Genomic DNA, 24,829 nt, shown 5'->3' with positions numbered 1-24,829 from the left:
TAACTCCTCATTTCATGCTACACCCGCAAGCTGTCTCCTGAGCTCTTCATAATCCCCCCCCCCCCCCTTGTAGTTCCACATATAGCCTTTTCTTACAGAGGTCCTCACACTGCTGGCAAACAAACAGGTAATCACCTCATGGTCACTCTCACCAATTGGTGGGTAATTTGACACTTCATTTATAATTACATCCTCTGATGAGATGACCAAATCCAAGACCCTCAATCCTCGTGTGCCCTCTGTTATATACTGTCTGAGGTAGTTATCCTTCAAAAATTCAAGAAACTAATTTTCTTTACTTCCAGTTGCTTATCTCATCATTCCAGTCTATATTGTCATAATTAAAATCACCCATAATGATCACTCTTTTCTTATTTGCCTGGCTAATTTGATTATACATTTCATAGTCACTACCATCCACATTTCCTGGTCTATAACAACATCCAACCAAGTATTTCAATCCATTCACCTGTATCTAATATCATACTGCCTCAAAACCACTGGCACTATTTCCCTCTTGCATCTCTACTTTGTACGGACATAACTCTTTAATAGCACCCCCCCCCCCTTTTTACCCCTTCTATCCTCACGAAACACATCATACCCTTCCATCTCTATTCCTGTCAGAATGTCATCATCATCTAACCATGTCTCACTTATTCCAACAATTTGTTTGGGTGAACAGACTCAATTAGTGCAACCATTTCATCTGCCTTGTTTCTTACACTTCTAGCATTTGTATAGAAACACAACAGCTCATTCTTTGATCTACAGCTAGTTCCACTGATACCAATCATTCAATGTGATCTCACCATGCTCGACTGGGGACATTTCCCTTTCTGCTTATTCATTTTAGAACCCTCTTCAATTTCAACTGTTTCCTCATGATCCCAGGTCATCACATCCCTTTCCTGTCTACATATGCTCTCACATCCTCTTGGAGCATCCACCTTTCTCACGCTGTATACCCCTATCCACCCTGAGCCTCTCCGTTTATCCTGTACACCCATTCTCTCATTTTCCATACTCATTCCACTCACTTCCTCATTCATAACTAGCCCTTCAATCTCTCCTGTCGTACTCTCCTGCTCTTCCACATCACTTCCCACTTGATCTGATTCATTCTCTGTACTCATTATTACTTCTCTACCTCCCAGAAGCAGTCTCTCCAAGTGACTCACACCAGAACCAATCAAATGCAGTCCATCACTCCCATACAGTTCACTTCATCCTTCAAACTCATTCCACACATTAACAAATTGTACACCCCTCTCCTCACACATTTCAGCCATCATCATCATGCGTATCAAGGATTTAGGCCTAGCATGGCCTGTTCCAACCTTAGAAGTCATCGTTGAATGGTTTAAGAGGACGTCCTGGTTTTCTTTTTCCTAATGGCTTGTACTTTAAGGCTTGTTTTGGTAATCTTTCTGTTTTCATTCTTTGAACGTGTTCCATCCATTTCAGCCAACATATCATTCATAATCCTTGTTCTCCACCTCATCTCACCACAGTCATACCTAGGCAACACACTTACTACCCTTCCTGTCACACTGTTCTCTTTTATCTGTCTAAGCAGCCTCCTGATATCCATTCTGACATGCTCTTTGTCCTCTGTCAAGTCATTTGTACCTATTAAAACCATCAACTCTTTTGCTCGTTCCCTCCTCATATCCAATGCCTCAATCACTCTACTCATTTTACTGCCTGGAAAACATACCTTGTGCATCCTCTCATCCAACACACCTTTAATAATGGAGTCGCCATACAACGCCACTCGTTCGTCTTTCTTTAACTCTTTTGTACCTACTTGATTTGTTTTAATCGTTTTCATCCAAATTTTCTTAATTTCACTTTGCATCCATTTCATCTCTTGCCTCATCCAACCCAATTCAACTTTTGAATCTCACATCACATTCTCTCTATCATTCAATCTTTCTAATTTTCGAACTCTCGACTCCTGCTTAACAATTTCACTCTCATTCATCCTTTTGAGTTTCCGTACTTTTGGTCCATGCGTCCACCTTTTGCTTCATTTATCCTTTCCATTTTTCCCACTTCTGAACCTTGCATCACACCATTTCCGGATTCATTCATTCTTTCGATTTTTCCAACTTTCGAATCTTTCGTCATGCTATTTCCGGTTTCTTTCGTTCTCTCAATTTCGTTGCCTTCAACCATATTCACCTTGCTTTTGTTCTTTTTACCATCCATTAAGGCTTTCAAATCACTCGTTTTCTTTTTCAATGATTTTTTAACAATTTTTCACCTTTCTTTCTCACCATGCTTCTCTTTCGAACGAGCACGCATTTTTCCCACGACATTCTCACTAATAACACTTTCTGTCATTAAATCCTCATTTTGCCCACACTTCGCACATACCCTGCTTCCATCACCCTAAATGTCCACAAATCATCTATGTAATCAAAAGAATACATGTAGCACACCTCATACTTCACGAAATGACTGAAGTCTAAGTTAAAGTCATGCACTGACAAAGCCACCACCATCTTTCCTCTGCCAGTTACACTACTCTAGGTCTAATAACAACAAATTTGTAATTAAGTTTAAGCAAAATATCTCACACACTAATAATACTAGTAGTGCCCAACTTTTAAAGCAGCTCTTACTCAAACAATCACTCATATATAATTATTTCAAGAATAACTTATCTGTATCCGGAGCTCTTCTTACACACCGCTGCTACTGTTGCCACACCATCTGCATATCCAACAAAATTTAAATTTTCTTTTTTGATTTTTATTCCATTTAATTTCTGTTTCTTAAACTTTGTTATTATTTTATCCATAATTGTGTTAAATGAACACGTACTTAAAGACTTGCCTTGTCTGATTCTTTTCCTAATGGGAATTTTTGTAGCATTATTGTATTACACATTCATTTTGTGTGTGTACTTAGGTTTTTCATCCCTCAGAACAGGCAAACCGACCTTATCAACACACATGGATTACAGTCACGAATACATCCCAGCCATATGCCGGTCCCAAGCCCAGATAAAAATTGGTTAATTGGGGAAAGCAATGGTGAACTACTCTGTAAAAATCTCACCAGGAATACCTTGTGGGCAATACCTACAAATTCACCTACTGTCGGAAATGACTGAAAAGGAAAACCAGGAAGAATAATAGTAAGTCATGAAAGGGAGGAGAAGCGCTTATGAAATGATTAGTTGGTTCCTGCACACGTGACTACAAATTATTTGCAATGTTGCATACATTGTTACATATGAAGGCCATAATGACGAAACTTTATACTTGCAAAAACAAGAAATGAAATACACAACAAAATGAGACTAATAAAGTAAAATACTTGAAAGTTCACCAAACACCTGGAATATGACTTTTACAGAGCACAGAAACAAGTATGAAAAATGATCCAAAACAAAAGAAAAGAAATTTGTGAATACATAGATATACCAGTCATAGAAAGAGAATAATGTGAAAACTATTTTACTAGATTATATGAAGGTGAAGAAGAAATTCTTGTAGAAAGGATTATATATGTTGGCTGTACATGATTATTAAATTACTTAAGGAATTCACAACGTAAACTGGAATATAAATTAAAATAAACTTTAATATATACTTCTATTTTTCGACAACGTCACATTGCCATCTTCATGGGAACTTAAGACTAAGACACGTGCACGCAGGCACTAATACAGCAAATGAGGTCGAAGAGAGAAAACTACCGTTTTTCCTAAAGTCCTAATGGTGCCCCCAGTGAGCTATATTAGGTATTCTTGGCCGTTGGGCCGATGTTCTCATGATGTATATTTCCCAAATTTGGGGCAGTCTCCTGCATCCAAATTTGTTGAGGTTTGGCATTTTTTTAGGGCTGAGGCTGATTCTATGAATAGTCTTTCAAATTTAAACTCTGCGGTGTATCACTGTGGCTTTCTTCCAACGTATTCTATGGCAAGTATCCAGGCATGGTCTGCAAGCCCTGAGTGGCTGTACTGGTGAGACCAGATGTAGTCCTTGTGTTCTGAAATTCTGATATTCGCTGTCCTGCCTATTTGGTCAAAATAGGACAGCTTACAACTGCAAGAGACCTGGTAAACACCAGGTAGGTCTAGGGGGAGTGGTTGGTCTTTTGTGGAGCTGATAAGGGATGCCAATTTTCTATATGGTTTGTAACACAAGGTCAGGTCATATTTTTTTAGGATTTTGGTTATTTTTTCAGAGGTGTCCCGGATGTAGGGAATAGTGATTGATTTAGAGTAATCTTTATTGTGACGGGGGGGGTACTAGTTTTAGTATTTTTGGGGGTTGTAGCCATTGGCCGAGAATGTGTTAAGGATGTGATTTAGTTCAGTGGTTAGGGCATTGTCATTTGAACAGATTAGTTTAGCCATGTTATGTAGTGTCTTAATCTCACCATAATGTTGTGTGTGTGTGTGTGTGAGTATTGTTGGTGAATGTACCTTAAGTAATTTAATAATCATGAAAAAGAAATAAAAATGCCAGAAATACTACAAACAGAAAACGCAGATGAAATCGATAAAACTAATAGATCAATAAAATCAGTAATCTCAAAATTGAAAAATGGGAAATCAGCTGCAATTGATGGAGTTGCAATGTTATGTTATGGAGATGAAATGTTAAAATATAGAGGAAAATGTGATTTTCCTCGGAATAACCTTATGGTGCACTACACTAAAATATGCAAAAATTACTAAAGAATTAGAATAGAGCCTAAATTATAATGATGAACAACAAGGATTCCATAAGGGAAAGTCATGTTCTGATGCTATACAGTAATACCCTGCTTTATGACATTTTACTTTAGGAGGATCCACTCATACAACAATCCCTTATGATCAATGTCCATTTATATGATGCTGCATTCGCTCATTTCCAATTATGGCCAATGCCAGTTTATATGATGCTACATTTGTTTCTACGAATACAGTATGGTTTTACCAATATAATGTTTCTGTGAATCAACTGATGCACAGTTCCGAGTCTGTTTATGACATCATTGCTCGCTGGATCTCTCTCTCTTTCTATGAGTTTTGATGTTTCACCGTGAATTATAAAATTGTTTGTCACTATTATTTTATTTCATTGTTGTTAATAATCACAGATAAATTTTAAAGTAAGAGTGCTGTTGCTTCTTGTCAAAGAAGAGAATGTGTAAACCTATTACGTTACATACTGAGAAAAAAAATTCTGAAATTTAGTGACGATGGCGTGTCAAACATTGAGATAGGCTGCAGACTAAACTTACCTCACACTACTGTTGTTGCAGTTGATAAAACAAAGATAAATGAAAATTGCTACACTTATTAATACTACAGTTATCTGTAAATGTGACAATCTTATTACTGAAATGAAAGAAATTTTTAATGGTGTAGAATGATGATCAAACTGGTTGACATATTTCCTTAAACCAAGCTGTTCAGAATAACTTTTATGTTTGTGAAAATTATTCTAAATTTTTTATTTGCATTAAGTAAATTAATACTTTAAGGGGATAATAAATCCCTCATTATTTCAAAGCTGAATACGAAACTTGAAATCTAAGATTTTCATGGCGAAGAACTTTCAGAGAGTCCAAGCGAAAATTGACACCTGGTAGTACAACACTAGGGCAACTGTCCTTAATCCTCGATCACTGTCCTTAATATTTTCTCATAATGTAAAACACAGCTCCTAGGAGATGTATTACTGTTTTACATTATGAGGTAAGGTCATCCAGACCGGTTTCAACCTTTATTGATGAGACCTCAATAAAGGTTGAAACCGGTCTGAGTAGGTAGACCTGGATAATACCAAAGTTTAAGTGAACCGAAATTACATACTTTTACTATACGAATTGCCAGAAGGGTGTACCCATATATTCTTACTACCGTCAAGAGGCTATTTTTTTCGGCGATGTAAATTAAGTTAAGGGGATAATAAATCCCTCATTATTTGAAAACCGAATACGAAACTCGAAGATCGAAATCTAAGATTTTCATACCGAAGAACTTCCGGCGAGCCCAAGCATAAGTCAATACCTGGTAGTACAACTGTTGGATTCTGAATGAAGAGAAATGAAAATTGTTAATACTTCTTTCAGAATCCAAAATAATCCACCATGTCATAAACAAGACTTGTGTATATTATTTATTGTTTGTCTCTTGCTTATAGTATGTTATTCATATAATTGCCTTGAATTTTGCTTATTATTATTTAATAGTATAATCTTAAGTAATGTATAGTTATAGAAAAGACTCTGTATAAAAATGTCATTCATTTTATTTAATTTATTCCTGTAATAATGTTGTAAGAAATTGTATATATTAAGATAAATGTACGCTATGTGAACTATATTTTTTATTTAACATTACTGAAAGAGAAAGTAATTTTATGTAATTCTTCTGAATGCATTTGACTGGCTGTTGTCAAGGAAACTGAGTTAATTTTAGATAGCGTGTGCGTGGAGTGTGAGCTATGGTATTCGAAGGGAGGAGGAGATGATATGAGCTGAACCTAGAACCAGATTTTGGCAGGAAGAATGAAGGTATTTTATTGGAAAATGAAAGTAAACAAAGGGAGAAGCATTCAGGACAGCACGGAGTAAAGTAACGGGTGGCAGCATGGGGGTTTGGAAATACCATAATTAAATTAAGAAGGGACCGGGAAATTAATAGGCAATTAGGAATATTTATATGGAATTCTAAAATTACGACGAATTCCAATTGTTTTGAGGTAGAATAGTGCAAAGCTGAATTTAATGCATAGAAGAAAATAAGGAATAAGTAGATTACCTGAAACGAGTGCGTCAAGACTTGTGAAACTCCATGTTTAACATTTCAGTTATATAGTGAAGATTCCATTTGAATAGTGTTACTTCAAAGTGATAGTTAACTTCAGTTTTAAGTGTGCCTATAGTGAATCCGATGTGCAAAGGATGTAACCCAGTAAGAGCAGTCCATTTTTTTTATATTTCAGCATGAAGAAATAAGAGTTAGCTTCGCCTGATATATCTTAACATTAACTGTGGCATTCTACTAAAATTAGCTGAAGTTTGGAGCTTAAAAGTGTTTCCCCCTTGAAGTGATAACTGCCTCATAATTGAATTAAGTGTTTGCTGACTAAGAGAGAATTAGAGAGTTCAACTATAAGAGTATTTACTGTAAGATTCTGTAAAATTAAACTGTGTGAACCATTTTAATTATTCGTAAGAATGTAGAATTGACAGCTGGATGTCTGATGCCTAATGTTTTATGTTTGTTATGAATATTTGCACTAAGTTGATTTGCATTATCTTGTTTTCAAAGTTATACTTAATGTACATGTTATATAACTCTGCATCAAATGTTTTGTTTTATTGATTTCAATTTGGTGTTTGTCTGATTCCCTTCATTGCACCACTCATAAAAAAAATATCGGACCTCACGGAAGCCTTAATTGATAATATTAACCTCGGCCTGTATAAAGTGAGATTGCAAGAGTTAGCTGATGATTGATTCCTCTATATTATAGACTAGTCTGAATATAGGAAGGCACAGGATAATATAAATTTCTCTATATTCAGATCAGTATCATTCAGCATCTAACAAATAAAAACGGACAATTTAAATAAGAATAACATTCCAACAAGATGGCGGATTTAAAGCCATGATGTACAATCCAACACAACACTAGAGCAACTCGGAGCAAAGGTGGAGCAACCGGTCTGGGTAGTGACCTTACCTCATAACGTAAAACAGTAATACATCTCCTAGGAGCTGTGTTTTACATTATGAGAAAATATTAAGGACAGTGATCAAAGCTTGCTCCACTTTTGCTCCGAGTTTCCCTAGTGTTGTACTATCAGGTGTCGACTTACGCTTGGACTCGCCGGAAGTTCTTTGGCATGAAAATCTTAGATTTCAAGTTTCGTATTCAGCTTTGAAATAATGAGGGATCTATTATCCCCTTAACTTAATTTACGTCGCCGAAAAAAATAGCCTCTTGGCTCTTGATTGTAAATTAATACTTTACTTACGTCATTCACACATGACTGCTTAAAAACTTTACTGAACCATTATAACTTGCTTCTACAAGTGAAAATATGCAATGATTCATTATACAATGGTGGTCTGGAACCTAATTTGTCGTATGACCAGTGTATGCCTGTATTTGTTATAAAGCAAAAGAACATAAAACCAGTATTATGTGTTTCATTGACTTTGAGAAAACTTTGACAGAATCCAATTACAGGACGTCCAGGAAGTACTAGAATCAAAAAATTAACACTGCAAGTTATCAAAATAATCACACACACAAAATGAATGTGTAATACAACGATACAAAAATTCCCATTAGGAAAAGAATCAGACAAAGCAAATCTTTAAGTACATGTTCATTTAACATAATTATGGATAAAATAATAACGAAGTTTAAGAAACAGAAATTAAATGGAATAAAAATCAAAAAAGAAAATTTAAATTTTGTTGGATGTGCAGATATTGGCTAATAAAATATCAGCATGTCTTAATTCAACTACATGGAAATATAAAGAATTAACAAAAGAAATAAAAGTAATTAAATATAAATCAGTAGTCCAAGCAATATTGACTTATGTATATAAAATAAGAATAAAAAATCAAAAATACAACAGATAAATATTACTTTAAGGAAATTAAGACAATCTCCAAAAGCAATTATTGAAATTTCAACAGATATGCAGCAGTTTTATCATGAAAATATCAACAGAAAAATCAAAAATGGTAACTGTAAAAGAACCATCCAAATTAGAACTAAATGGAAAAATAACAGAACAAGTAATGAAATTTAAATACCTAATTGTTAAAAGTAAAAATACAACACAGAATGAAAGTAAAAAACAATCCTGGAAGGCTTAAAATATCAGGATGTCTAAATTCAACTATATGGAAAAATAAAGATATAAAAAGTAAGAATATATCGATCAGTAGTCTGACCAATACTAACTTATGCATGAATGAAACATCAAAAATATAATAGATAAATATGACATGTGAAATGAAAACATTAAGAAAAATAATTAATAAAACTTTTGAACAGTAAAAAATGAAAAGATTTATGAAGACTGTTAAATACAATCATAAATGAATGGATAAGAAGAGCAGATCAGAATGGAACAAACATATTAATAAGTGGCTGTGTGCTTTGCAACCATATGCCTGGGAAAGAAGTGTCCTAGGTTCGATTCCCGTAGGTGATGTGAGAAGCTGAAGGATCTTCCTCAGCCATAGCCAAGTTAGCCGGTCTTGGGCGTGGAGAGTAAGGTTTTTTCCCCCAGTTTATCCTGGGTTTTTCATCCTGCAAAGCAGGCAAACTGGCCTTGAGAACTCAACACTACAGGACATAGGTTACACTGGGACATAGGACTCACCACCTTATCCGGAGAGCAGTTGGAGTATGGTTAGATGATGATAGTGGAGTGAATGTGTGCAGAAAATGTAAGGGAAATAAGGAATTAAAGTGTGTTTCAGGTCGTGAGTGTGATATTTTTGTCAAATTTCAGAATGTAGAAAATAGCAATATGATAAGAAATTGTGAGGTTGTACCAGAGAGCTGTGAGGGCAGCACAGAAAGTGAGAATGAAGGTATTAATACAGAGCAAATTAATGGTTTAACAGATAAAAAAGATGAGACAGATGCAATGAGTGAGATCGCATGGTTGAGCGGAGTGATACATAGGGCAAAGCAGCTGATGGAGCATATGCACAAATGTCTACCGAGTGTACCAGCCAATAAAAAAAAAAAAGTATGATAGGAAAAATAAGAGTATGATTGTGAACATAAACAAAATGAAGGAGTGAGCGCTGTATGGAGATTCGTTAGTACGAGGTGTGATAGTAGAGAATTTGACAAAATCGTACCAACCTGGTGCGACCATTAAGGACGTAAGTGAGTCTATTAGGGAACAAAAGCAAAGGGTGAAAGAAATGATAGTGGTGGCAGGTATGAATGATTTGAAAGGAGATAAAATGGAAATGAAAGAGGACCTGAAGGAATTGTTTGAGGTAACAAATGAGAAGAGTGAGAGAGTTGGGATGATTAGTCTTTTTCTACGGTATGACAGTGAAGAGTTTAGAAGGCAGGCCATAATTGCAAATGACTTTATGCATGGGTTATGCAGGATGAGTAGTGTGGAATTGGTGGATGTGTGGAGTGAGTTCGATGGGCAAAAGGATCTACATAAGATGGATGGTTTCCATTTGAATAGATTCGGTGTAAGAAGACTTGAAAACGTGTTGTTGAATGAAGTGGATGTGCAGAATCAGGGAAACTAGATTTATTAAGGGGGGGGAAGTAGATATGCAGACATTAGGGAGGCAGTTGAGTGTATGAATGAGTATAACATGCCCAAGCGAATAAGAAGGACAACAAATCAGAATGGGATAGTTAGTATAAGGCATCAAGGTAGGGATGGGGCTAAAGGGGGTCTGCAATTCATGTATACTAATGCTAGGAATATTAGGAACAAGAAGGTAGAATTTTTGGCCTTGGTTGGCACTTCCAGACCACAGTTATTGGCATTAGTGAAACATGGCTGAATGAAGATGATGTAGCTAGTGGGATTGAATGTGAGGGGTATAGTGTGTTCAGGAATGACAGGGAGAATAAAATGGGGGAGGGGAGGAGTATTATTGATGATAGCTGATGAGCTGCAGCCAAGGAGAATAGAAATTGAATTGCAGGATAGATAAAAGAGCACATTTGAGGCCATTTGGTGCAAGATTGAGGCTAGCAGAACAAAATATACAATTGGGTGATGCTATAGACCAGGTGATGGTGGAAATAGTATGCATAAGCAAATGGAAGAAATCAGTGGAAGGAGGGTAATTATTATGGGAGATTTCAACTATGGTAGCATTGATTGGAGGGAGGAGAGGACACATGGGAAGAAGGAATTGGATTTTATGTGGCTATTAAGGGATAACTATCTGCGACAGCATGTAATGGAAAATACTAGGGGTCAGAGAGTAATTGCATCTGAGGATTTGACTGTAACGAACATGACCACATTGCCACCAATTGGCAAGAGTGATCATAGCGTCTTGACTTGGGAGGTGGCTAAAGGTGTGGAATTTACAATTAAGACAGGGTACATGTGGAATTATTGGGCTAGTAAGTATGACAAGCTTAGGAGTTTGATTGGTTTAGTGCCATGGCATGTAAAATAGGGCATGGGAAATGGTCAAGGAGCATTTGCAGGAGGTTATGGCGGACTGTATACCTAGAGTCTGAATAGTAAATCAAGTAGGGGTTAAATGGATGAATAACACTATTAAACTTGAGTTGCAAACAAAGAAACAACTGTGGAGGGAATTTAAGGAGAAAGGTGACCTGCAGGCACATAAACGGTATAAAGCCCAGGTCAGAAGGGTAACAAGTGTGGTAAGAAAAGCAAAAGCGGATTATGAAAGAACATTAACCATGCATGCTAAAGAGAATCCCAAACAGTTTTTTGATATGTTGCAAGTAAAAGAAAAAATATATATACAGCATATTGATTTTAAAGAATGCTGATAGTAGGGAGGTAACGAATCAGTTGATATAATAGAATTACTGAGTGAGCACTTTGCAAGAGTATATCATCCAGGTGGTGACACTGCAGAAATGGAAGAACCAACAGCTTATATGGGAATTGTGGTAAATAGTCTATTACAAAACCTCAATGTCAATACATATGTGGGATTGGATGGTATACCAGCTCGTGACATAAGTGAAGTGGCTAAAGAATTGTAAGTGTCCTTGATCATTTTGTTTAATTTGAGTCTCGGGTCTGGGTTAGTCCCAAGGGGGTAGGGGTGGAAAGAGGGGAAAATAGTTCCACTGCATAAAGGAGGTTCTAAGACTGCTGTTGAAAATCACCAACCGATCAGTATATCAGGAATTGTTGTCAAGGTCTTGGAGAAAATAGTCAAGAGGAAAATACAAGATTGGATAGATGAAAATGGGATACTGTATGGGGGACAGCATGGTTTTGTGAAGGGTAGGTCATGCCTCAGTAACTTGCTCACGTATTATAACACAGTGACGGCTGAACTGGATAAGGGTAATGGGTTTAAGGTGATTCTACTGGACCTTGCTAAAGCCTTTGATAAGATACCACATGGAATTCTAATCAGTAAACTGCAACATATGAAAATGGATATAGGGTTGGTGAGATGGATAAGAGGGTGGTTGATGGAGAGATATCAGAGAGTGGTTTATTCAGGAGTAGAGTCCAAAAGATGGCCTGTGACTAGTGGTGTGCCGCAGGGTTCTGTTCTTGGACCACTACTGTTTAATTTGTTCATTAACGATATAGGAAAGAATCTGAGAGGAACAGTGCATCTGTTTGTGGATGATGCAAAGTTGGGTAGAGCAATAGTGAATGCTCAGGATGTCAAAATTTTGCAGGATGATTTGGATAGTTTGGAGGACTGGGCTAAGGAGAATGGATGTCAATTTAATGTGGAAAAATGTAAGGTTTTGCATTTAGGGTGAAAACATTAGCAGCAGTATATCAGATTGGTGGAACTGTACTCCAGGAGATTGACGAGGCCAGGGATTTGGGAGTGTTGGTGGATAGGGAATTGAAGTTTAGGGGACACATTGCAAAAGTGGCAAATTCAGCTCATCAAATTACTTGGTCGCTGAAAAACACTTTAACGAGCAGAGAAACAGGTTATTGTTCCTCTGTATCAAGACTTGATAAGACCCCATCTAGACTACTGTGCCCAGATATGGGCGCCAGGGTTTCTTCTCGATGGGGAGGAGGTGGAGAGGATCCAGAGACGAGTGACCAAGATAATAGCAGGACTATTGAATGAACCTTATGAGAACAGGTTGAAGATTTGTGGGCTGCAGAAATTGGTTGATAGGCAGAAAAGGGGTGATATGATTGAGACATTCAAATTACTGAACAGTTTCTATAAGATTAATTCAGAAGATATTTTTGAGAATAGGACTGGTAGTGGGAGGCTAGGGGCTATCCATGGAAGCTGGGCAAGCGTGTGGTTAGCAAGGGTGTTAGAGCTAGGTTTTTTACTTGGAGAGTGGTAAATGAGTGGAATAAGCTGCCAGAGTCTGTTGTGGGTGCATGACTGTAAATGAGTTCAAGGTGAAGTATGATAGATACTTTGTGAATGTTGAATAGTTGTTCTTGACATGATGTTGGGCCTCCCTCGATGAGTCTAATGATTCCTTGGAGCTGTCCATAATAATAATAATCCTGTGAACGGTTTGAGTTTCGTTGATTAATAAACCCTCGACACTGCAAGGTAAAAGAGGGTATAAAGAAGATGAGATGAGATATAATAAATTTAGTTTAATCCTTTATCCAAGTGTAAGCAAATAAAGTTTGCACCTGAAGTATCTTCAGGACTGAGGCAACTCGCCGTAAAGGTGGACTAAGTTCTCATCACTTGTCTTAGTATCTCCCATAATGCAAAGCACGTCTCCTTGCAGACATGTATAATACTATTCATTAACGGAAGGGCCACTAACCAGACCGGTTTTGTCCTTTATTGAGGTCTCATCAGTGGGAACCAGAACCAGAGGTGGTGATACTAAGGTGGAAGTAATGGAGAAGTCATTTACCTATACGAGTTGCCAAAAGGTGTCTCTCCTTATTACTAAATTACTCTGGATTTAGAGAAAGATGTTGGAAGTTTTTTTCCACTTGGTTAGACTATAATAAATTCAGTTTAATCCTTTAATCAAGTGTAAGCAAACAAATTTGAGCCTGAAGTATTTTCAGGACTGAGGCAATTTGTGGTAAATGTGGACTAAGCTCTCATCACTTGTCTTAGTATCTCCCATAATGCAAAGCACATCTCCTTGCGGATATGTATAATGCTATGCATTAAGGGAAGGGCCACTACCACAAGTTGCCGTCCTGAAGATACTTCAGGCGCAAACTTTGTTTGCTTACACTTGGAGAAAGGATTAAACTAAATTTATTATAGTCTAACCAAGTGAGGAAAAAACTTCCAATATATTTTATATAGTTTATATTTTTTATTGATATGTGATAATATTAATAATTATAATTGCAGTCCTGTTACATTAATTAAGTAAATTATAATAAAGAATGATTTAAGTGCAAATAAAAACATATGATTGTGACTCATTTGACTGGTCTGCAAATTATGGAAACTAAAATGAATGAATGAGTCACTTGCATTTTTATAGGACCATCTATGCATTGCTAAAACTTAACTGAAATGAGAATCACAGCAATGCCTTAAACCAAAAATTACTAGTTCACAAAATTCATTTTTCTTATTTTTTTTTTTTTTAAAAGAATTCTAACGCAGAGTTCTTTCGCTTGGTTGAACAGTGGGAAGGAGTGATGACAAGAGGCCATCCCTGGAAGTTACAAAAGGAAACTGTGAGCAAGAGGGTGAGGAGTGGTTTCTTTGCATGGAGGGTAGTTGAACCATGGAATGCATTGCCTGATGGAGTGGTGAGAGAGAGAATGGTCAATAAGTTCAAGGAGTGGTATGATAGACTTTGTGTTTCTTAGGAAGGACCTCCCACGATGAGTCTTTTGACTTCGTGGAGGCCTGAATAATAATAATAATAACTGTTTATGAAATCTGGAACTTCAGACACATTTTGGGATGCAAGACGACAAAGGATAAGGATTCTGGAACTGTCCCAGGTAAAATGGGATAGTTGGCCACCCTGCCCTGAAGTGATATCTGATCTATAACAGAAAATTCAATACAAAATCAAAACAATTCCATTTTCATATTTCTCTTAAAAGCAGCAAAACTTGCAATTAATTCTTAACACACATTTAATTCAGCATCTTCACTAATGTTCTAACCAGGGGCAGCTCGTGCATAGGCACAGCAGAACTGCTGCACTCCCCCAATTTTTCTCGATATATAAATATATTTATTAATTTATTTTTATTTGCTTGTAATATTTAATTTTATCATCAACAATCCTATACAATTCTCTTTATTTTGTATAAAAAATAATAAAAATCCATCTTGTAGCACATAGGAGGGCAAAGGACGCTGGCAGCGCTGTGTTTATCACAGTGTCATATTGCTACATGCACAAGCATATGCACGTCATAGTGAGATGCAAGCTATTAGCATAATGCAGCACTGTCTGTCGTGCAGTTCCACTCTTGTTTATATGGCTTGTGCCAGAAGTAGAGTGTTTGTAGTGCTTATCGTGTTTACTCCATCTCTTTAAATATTTGGACATTACAATTAAAGACATAACATTTGTTATAGTTTTTATTTTAGAACATTATTGGGGTTATGATAATGGATTTTATTTTTAAGTAATTTTAAATTATACTAAACTGTATAATTTTATTGATAATAAACAATATTTTTTCATGAAACAAAACGAAAAGAATATATTTTATTTTTAAGTAATTTTGAATTATACCAAACTGTACAATTTTATCGATAATAAACAATATTTTTTCATGTTTAATTTTTTTAAAAATTTTTACCGTAATTTTGATATTTTATTCAAACATGTATACACTGTACTTAAGTGTGCATGTATATTTCGAAAGCTGCAGCATCCCCATGATTTCAAGTCACGAGTTGCCACTGGTTCTGTTTTCCATCTTCCCGAGATATAACAGGAGTCTTATGAAGATCTCTGAGTTTTATTGGATCTTCAAAAGCAAGCATATGATTATATTTCAAGACAAAAATCATAAATTGACTCTCACTGTAGCAAGTACACAGAGACTACAGGAAAATAGTTTGTTATAGCAGACAGTTTGATATATTGAATTTCTTTTAGCACAGCCTTATACCTGTGGGGCTTTGAGATGTTTCAGTAGTGTGTTATAGTGAGCAAGTTTGTTGTAATGGTAATTGTTATATTCACCACTTAAATATTGTTAATATTCAAGAATGTGTAGGCAGAGTTAGATTTTGATTGTTAATGCTAACTTAATTGTAAGACATAATTAACTGACTATATACATAAATTAAGTAATGAAATAAAGAATTTAATATATCTCACTAATATTTCATGATGGGTATCTCATCACATCATCAGAGTGAAACATACAACTAGCTACTGAAGTTACATGAACCATGATTATGAACTGTTTCTGTTCTGCTGCTCTACAGTCAGTCACATGGGTACTGTTAGGACTCTGGGAATGTAGGACTTAAGTCATTAATAATTATTATTATGTGACAATCTGGACAGATCTGGAGCTGGAAGGAAATGTCATCAGGAAGGTTAGGGACTTTAGATACTTAGGTTCAACAGTGGAAGAAGATGGAGGAGCTGAGAAGGAAGTGGGATGCAGGATACAAGCGGGTTGGAGGAACTGGAGGGAGATGGCTGGAGTGTTATGCGATAAGAGGGTGCTGATCAATCTGAAAGGCAAAATCTATAGGACAGTAGTGGGGCCAGCTATGACGTATGCTATAGAAACTGTGGCCCTGAGGAAAAATAACATCAGCAGGATGGAAGTAGCAGAGATGAGAATGCTTAGGTGGATGTGCGGTGTGACCAGAAAGGATCGTCTGAGAAATGACTATGTGAGGGGAACAGTGAAAGTTACGAACTTAGGAGCGAAGATACAGGAGGCAAGGTTGAGATGGTTTGGTCATGTGATGAGGAGGGAGGACGAATATGTGGGAAGAAGGGTCATGCAGATGGATGTGCAAGGAAGGAGGAAGCATGGGTGGCCAAAGAAGAGATGGAGGGAGCCGGTGGAGGAGTACCTGATGATGAAGAATTTGGATGTGGTTACAGCCCAAGACAGGAGGGTGTGGAGGAGACTCACTAAAAGCAGGGACCCTACTTAAGTGGGATAAGCTGCAGAAGAAGAAGATTATGTGACACTCTGGACACTCGATGAGTCCAAAGACTCATCAAGGAAGGGTACTCCAACTCTCTCTTTCCATCACTCAATCCACATCACATCATAACTACAGCAAACTGCATCATCTACTGCCCACCACCACTAGCATTTTCACAGAAAGTCACAAACATCCATGCCCACGACAGGATTCAAACCCCCTAGCCTTTTGGCTAGAGAGTGGAAATGCTAACCACTCAGCCAACCAGGCTGGCATTATTTGTAAACAAATTGTAAATTTGTATAATTATAAACAAATATAGTCAAAAGACAAAGGAGAGCAAAGCTACTTTCAAGATAAGGTATATGGCACAGAACAGGTTTAACAGTAAAACTACAAAGTTTAATTTTACTACTAACATTAAATTAAGATATTTGTATCTTGAATATCTTGAAAGCAGTTTTGCTTTCAAGATATGTATATTCTGCTGCCGTGGTCAAAGGGCAGCAGAATAGAAACACTTTGTAACCTTGGTTCAGTTCTTACTTCATATAATTTTACTAGCTAGTTTTATGTACCACTCTGATGATGTGATGAGATACTCATCATGAAATATTAGTGAGTTATATTAAATTCTTTATTTCATTACATAATTTATATGTATAGTCAGTTAATTATGTAAGCACAGTTAATCTAAAATGGTAAGATCACTTTAACAGAATGGGAGATGAACGATTAACAAAAAATGTTTGAAAGAAAGATCAAGCAGGAAGAAAGATGAAGGAAAGATGTTCTAGTGATCCTAATGCAGTTAGGGACATTAGAAGACTGAAATTTAAAAGCTAATAAATCTCTAAATTTGGAAGAAAGTTAGTGATGTGAAGTCATTAAATATTGTGTTGGATTCGCATATTATTGTATGTGGTATAAATCTTGCAGGTATACAGTAAAAAATGATGACATTACTGAATTAGACTATATGTTACAATTATCAAGGTGTAATCTCAATGAACATCAATAACAAGATGTGCCGGTTTATTACCAATTAACTACAGGAATCAATATTTTGGAAAGAGCAATTCATTGCATTATTAGAGTTAACACTAACAGCTAGATTTAAATTATATGGCTTACTTATGCAAGGAAAGATGTGATAATCACAATGTTGGAATCTTTTTGAGTGGACAGCAAGGCAGTACTTATACACAGGTGCATGAGGCTCTAGCTGAGGACCCCCAAAATTAGGGCCACAAACAATGAGATTTAAAATTGAAGAATTAAAAAAAAAAATGATTGTTTTCTGTTAAATTTCCTATATCACTATACTATATAAATAAATAAACATATATATATATATATATATATATATATATATACATATATATGGAGAGATCACATAGCTCAGAAAAAGGGTGTTATTGCTTCAAGTTAATATCTAAATAGATCACATGTCCTTTTTTTTAAAAAAAAAAATAAAAGAATGCAAATACTATTTATATTTATTTGCAAAAAGAATTAGTCTGAACAAAAATACAATATTATGTATTTTAATAGATATTTGATTGTTTTAATTTAAAATTCACTAATGAGACTTTTGATTCTGCATCTTCTCAGCCAATTTACTTAATTAAATCTGGAGTGTATGTCATGCACTTTAATAGTAATTCAGCTTTCACACGTTCTTCAGTCAATTTATTCCTAGACTTATTTTTAATGTAATTGATTGAAGAGAAAAATTATTTGCATTTGTATGGGATACATACTAAAGCAAGTGATATGAAGTCATTAGCCTCTATATAGAAGTAGCTCAGACGTGAATATATTTCACATGCAATCGGGAAAAGGATTAAAACCAAGTATAAAATTTCATGGTATCTTTAACGTATAATAAACCCAAGGTAAAAAATTTTCTACACACACACACACACACACACACAAATATATATTACAAAAAGCTAATTGATGCAGATCAAGATTACAATCTCCCACACTTCTGGAATGTTGAATCATCATTCTGATTAAAGTTAGGACAATGCAGAACTCTCTTTCTCTATAAAATGTACTCATGTTTAAAACAGCATAGTTGAAACAGCTGGTTTTTTAGATTTTTAAGATGATAATTTACTATGATACCTGCCTTTATTTATCATTGCTGAGGACATGTATGTTAATTGATTGTATCTGCGCATGCAACTTAGAGAGATCTTATCACTATACAACGATATACTATCTGATCAAAAATATCTAGACGTCCCTTTGTAGTAGTGGATATAGCTATATGCAGCAACCATGGTTCATACAAGGTATAAAAGGAAGCACAGAGTCATATAATATTCATGGACAAACATTAACAGTAAAATGGGCCATACTGAAGAGCTCAGTGACTTGAAATCACACTATCATAGGATGCTACATATGAAACAACTCAGTTTTGGAAGCTTCTACCTTGCTAAGCTGCCCTGATCGACTGTAAGTGATCTTATTATGAAGCAGAAATGTGTAGGAGTAACAACAGCACAATTGCAATTGGATAGGATGCATAAAATCACAGAGTGGAACCACCATCCAAAGTGGCTGGCACAAAAAATCGTATGTCCTCAGTTGAAACACTTACTATTGTGTTCAGAAATGCCTTGGCAGCAAAACAACTATTCGTCAAGAGCTGAACATGGGTTTCCATAGTTGTGCAGCTGCAAATTATGGAAACCCATGTTCAGCTCTTTTACACCACTCCACCCAAGCATTGAGTGGTGTAAAACTCATCACCATTGGACTCTGGAGTGGTGGAAATGCAATGTCTGGAGTGAAAAATCACTCTTCACCATCTGAAGTACAATGGACAAGTCTAGGTTTGCTGAATGCTACTTGCCCAAATGTGTTATGCCAACTGAGAAGTTTGGTGAAGGAGGCATCATGGTGCAGGGCTATTTTTCATAGGTCCCCTAGGTTCAGTAACATGAAATCTTAATGCTACAGCCTATAATGACATTCTAGGCAATTCTGTGCTTCCAACTTTATGGCAACAGTTTGGTGAGGGCCCTTTCTGTATCAACAACAACAATGCTTCCATCCACAGTTTAGAGAGACCTTATTACTATACAATGATATGAAGAAATCTAGTTTTAAGGTCTAAAAATTAATTTCTGAGTATTAATTATAGTTCACATCAATGATGCAAGTTTTTCTTTTCAATTACTAGTACCAAACATTATTAATTTCTTGATTAAAAAAAAACCTGTATTCACTAAAGACAGAGAAAAGAAGATAATTCAAATAAGTATTTTTATAATAAGCAAATTGCTGAGCAGCACAACTTATTTTTTAGTTAAAGTGTGATTTTTTTCCTGCATAATAAAGAGAAATAATAATAATAATAATAAATTTTTTACCTGTTCTTTTTAATGGCATCTTTACTATTATTTTCATAAGCACAGTTCATTTCCATATCTATTAAAGAACATGAATATACTTATAAGCATATTTATTCTTTATACTGCCTGCTGCCATTCATCATCATAATCATTATAGTTTATTCACAATATGAAAAGAGATTTACATTAAAAATTAAAGACTGCAAATTTCATAATGCTGCCATTACAATAAAAAAAAAAACTGAATTTTTATTGACTGCTAACAAATAAAAACAAAGAAATGCTGACTAGTTTGCCCACAAAGGAGAAACTAGTGGTTTTTTTCACAGTGAGTAAAGATGACATGCAAATTAGGGTCAAAATTATTAGAACTATTACACAAGGAGTGTGGGGGGGGGGTCCTGGAAAGTTCTGATAAACACCTTTAATGTCACAAAAATGACATTAAAGCAACTGATATAACCACAAGAAAGAACATACTAGTAGCAGAGTTATGGAGGTAACTTATGTTCTAATATCCTTGTATGCTCTTTCTTGTGGTTATATCAGTTGCTTAATATCATTTTTGTTCAAAGTGTTTATCAGAATTTTCCAGACTCCCCTCCCATATTAACAATCTAAGCATGAGAAGCTAGTATACTGAGTATGTGTTTTAATTCAATAGGTCAGTATTCCATATTGTGAAGAAGAAGTTCACTAATTTTTTAATGACTCAAACATGTAGGATCATCATTCACAGAAGAATAAGTTGAAGAATCGAAAAAAAAAAAAAAAAAAAAAAAAAAAAAAAAAAAAAAAGAGAGATACTTTTGAAATGTTATCTGCTATGTTTGTTCATGGTAACTTTGCATCATCTTTATTTGTCTGAAGGATAAAGATGTCCTTGTTTCTTCTCAAATTGTAGACAGCTTTCTTTTCAGAATTAGCGATAATGCTTTTTGGAACACAAGATGAGAGAAGGACAAAGGACCACAGCCCTGAATCGAATATCATCTGCAGTATTCAGTGGAAGATTATACAGGACGTTTTCTATTCTGTATAAAATGTCAATTTTGGGATATAATTAGGGTACTGGATAATTAAGGCCCCCCCCCCCCAATTTGGTTAAATAACAGGCTCACTTTTTTTTTTTTTTTTTTGACTGTTAACAAATAAAAACAAAGAAATACTGACTAGTTTCACCACAAAGGACTGAAACTAGTTGTTTCACTTTAGCCAACTAAAGAAGCAAATTTCTTCTTTAGTTGGCTTTTCCAGGAGATGATAGTGATTCATATGAATTATGTAGCATGTTGTTGATGTTATCTCACAAGTCTGTACTTATACCTCTTTCCAGGAGAGTGAGAAAAGTTTTGTGATAGATTTGTCTACTCTTTTTTTGTTTCATGTTTAAGAATCTTGGAAAATTTTACTGTCTCAATAGCATTTGAAAAAAGTGAGACAGTTTAAGACAGAAACTTTTTACATTTATGTTTTTCCAAGATATGCACCTGAAGTTCCAATTCCCCATTAAGATTACTCATGCTCCTCATGTTTTAAGGACAAAGGATGATATATATATATGTACAGGGTGGCCATAATTAAAGAGGAAGTGTTCAGAGCCCCGTAGTGTAAAATGTATTGGATAAAATTCAACCAAACTTGCAACCAGGGGACAATTGGCACTACAATTGTGTGATATTTGTATAATCTCACTGTTTCTACTGGAAATGGATTTGCATCATTCTGATAAGACTGAAGTGCTATGGATCTCACTTTATTGAAACATGTGTTGCTAGTCAAGCTTTACTATCAGCAACACTAATGTTGCGCTTCGAGAATTCCAGCATTTGATAGATAGGAGAAAGGGTCCAATGACAATAACAAATCTTCGAAAAAAATAATTTTATGATTTGAAAATAGCAGATCTTTAGCAGTGTGGCCAGAATGAAGCCGCAAACAGATTGTTCCTCAACAAGCTGATGAAGTTGTAAATGCCATTCTGGAGCATGGAATGAATACCACACAAAGGTCCAGCAGTTCTTGGGCAATATCAAGGCAAATGGATGTGCCATACCGAACTATGTGGAAAATCCTGTGACAAATGCCGAGGTTTTTCCCTTACAAGATCTCCCATACTCAAGCTTTGCTTCAGGGTGATGAAGCAAAGCTTGAGTATGGGAGATCTTGTAAGCAAAGCTATCCATGATGAATTCGACTGCAGTTTGCTCTGACATTCTTAGCTTGAATGGAGGTGAATGATGCATGGCCGTGGAAGATCTTGTGGAGTGATGAGGCACATTTTTATCTGAATGGTAGTGTTAACTCATACAACTGCTGCATTTGGGCTACGAATAACGCTATTATGTTCCACCAGATGTCTTTACACTCACTGAAAGTCTCAGTATTGTGTAGTTTCATTGCATTGTCTATCATCAGTCTGTACTTTTTAGAAGAACTGAGCCTGATAGGATCAGTGACTTGTATCATCTCTGCTGTTAGGTATCGAAAGATGCTGTGTAACTTTGTTGTTCTGCAACTGCAGCAGTGACGAGGCCTTGACTCTACCATATTCATGAAGATGAAGCACCACCTTGCATTGAATTGTCAATACAGTGTGTTAGATCCTGAATGGGGAAATTTTGAAAGGAAATTATTCATTCAGGATCTAACATGCAAAAACTAACAACTTAAGGAGACCTGCACTTCAGCAGAAAATAAGGAAAACTTGTTTACTATATGTGAAAATATATATTCCTCTGCATGTAATTTACTAAGATCTTATTGTTGTTTAACCAAAAATCAAAGTGAGAATTTGTATCATAATATAGTATTTGTGTAAGAAAAATATTTAGTTCATTAAGATATCCAGTGTGTGTTGCAAGTCTCCAGAGAACTTATAAGTAGCATTCCAAAGGTTGCTTGCTAGCCACCCAGTTTAGCGTGGAAGATGACGTTAGCATGCTTTCCACGAAAACAGCACCCTAACAGCAAAGGGAAAGCAAGGGATCAACTTGGGAGCATAAATGAAGAGGGTTGTGCGAAAAAAGAGGGCGCATGAAATGAGAATATAAGGCGATGCACGCCATATTACAAACGTTCTTTTTCCTGGTTCCTGCTTGGTGATTTTGACTGGTGGTTTGAGAGAGAACATATGTAGGTGTTGTGATGTCGGACAGTGGGCCTTTTCCTGGAGATGCCTAAAAAATTCCATGCGGAGTTCGTGAATTATCAGCCTTGCAGAATTGTGCCAATCGCTGGATGTCCATCGGAAGGAGCGGAGAAAGTCCCCTTAAACGCAGCGACAAACAAATTCGTGTCCGGCAGCAGAATTCAAGGACAGCGTGAACCCAACACCAGGTGCAGAGATGGAATAATCAGAAAGTAACCAGACCATGTGGAAGCGACACATTGTCTGGAACAGAATCGGATTGAAACATACAAGAAAATTTTCTTGTATGTTTCAGAAATGTTAGAGGAAGGAAAAACGTGTGTAAGCATAAAGTATGGACAATTATTAGAGGACTTTAGTGAGAATTCCCTTTTGGAAATAATTAGTTTCCTTTAGCAAGGATTGTCTGGAGGCAGTTATATTATTGAATGAGATTGAACCTGATAAAATGAAATGGGTATTACTGAGAGCTTTTAATTGAAAACCTTGAGAATGTGTAAATGTGTAACTTAAGAATAACTTGTGGAAAGAGATTACAGGTTATTTAATGTTGTATAGCATTCTTTGAACTAACTTAGCGTGAACTGATTTTATTAGCACGTACTGATTTCCTTAGCATTGAATATATGTTGCATCTTAACTGTAAATGTTTGATTTCCAATAAACATGTTTTATTACATATGCCTGATTGTGAGATCAAATTACAACTTAAAAAATAGAACCTTAGCGGGAAGAATTTAGAAGGTAAATAACGATAGATTACAGGTCACGACTGCAAAGTACCAGAAATCTATATAACCATAACAAAGTGTAAAATGATGTGTGTATGCCTTAAGATATAGGATTTCCCTGAACAAGAATCTTTTCTGTTATAGGATACTGGCTGGCACAGCATAATATAAATTTTGCCAGTATCTGAAGAGGAAATAACCCTAGATAAAATTAAGATAGGCTAGACTATAGAATAGATAATAGTGAATATTGAGATAATAAAGATATAAAATAGAAGAAAGTAACGACGTAACAAGTGAATGTTATGAAAACATTTCACAGAGCACAGGTTCTGTGTTTCCCACAGCATGGCCACTTTGTTTGCCTGATCTCAACCCCCTGTGACTTTTGGCTGTGGTGCCATCTGAAATGCATGGTATATGAAGGACATGTATACCTGATTTAGCAATGTTGAAAGACAGAATAATGCAACATGTGAAGCAAATCAATGTAGATCTGTTGCATTTCACTGTAGCAAATGTCATTCACAGAATCAAGTTCTTAGAACATCTGAAAGAGGACATATTGAACCACATCTGTTATACAAACACAAAAATTGATTTCTCTTCTAACCATTACTGTTTAATTAATCCCAAACCATGCACTTATAGCACTAAATGTCCCGTGGTAGCAAAATTTTGTACTATTTTTTTTATCTTCTGTAAATAAAAATGTCATGTTTCAGAGTGTACTTACACCAAGTTTGGTTGAATTTCGTCTAATACATTTTTCACTACAGGGGGTTTGAACACCCCCACT

General features: G+C 35.8%; 1 protein-coding gene across 1 annotated transcript in view; it reads right to left on the bottom strand.

The window, feature by feature from the left end:
• The window catches only part of LOC150101186 (tRNA:m(4)X modification enzyme TRM13 homolog), a 300,267-nt gene that overhangs the window by 8,108 nt on the left and 267,330 nt on the right, over window positions 1–24,829 (bottom strand). Inside the window, exon 12 of the mRNA XM_090401720.1 lies at window positions 20,167–20,224. Coding sequence (XP_090257846.1) covers window positions 20,167–20,224 — 58 coding nt within the window. The remainder of the gene's footprint in view (window positions 1–20,166; window positions 20,225–24,829) is intronic.

Source organism: Typopeltis vanoorti, chromosome 12, assembly GCF_054136105.1.
Source record: "Typopeltis vanoorti isolate ZY-2024b chromosome 12, IOZ_Tvanoo_1.0, whole genome shotgun sequence".
NCBI lineage: Eukaryota > Metazoa > Arthropoda > Arachnida > Uropygi > Thelyphonidae > Typopeltis > Typopeltis vanoorti.
The sequence above is the reverse complement of the archived record's forward strand: the minus strand, read 5'-3'. Positions and strand labels throughout refer to the sequence as shown.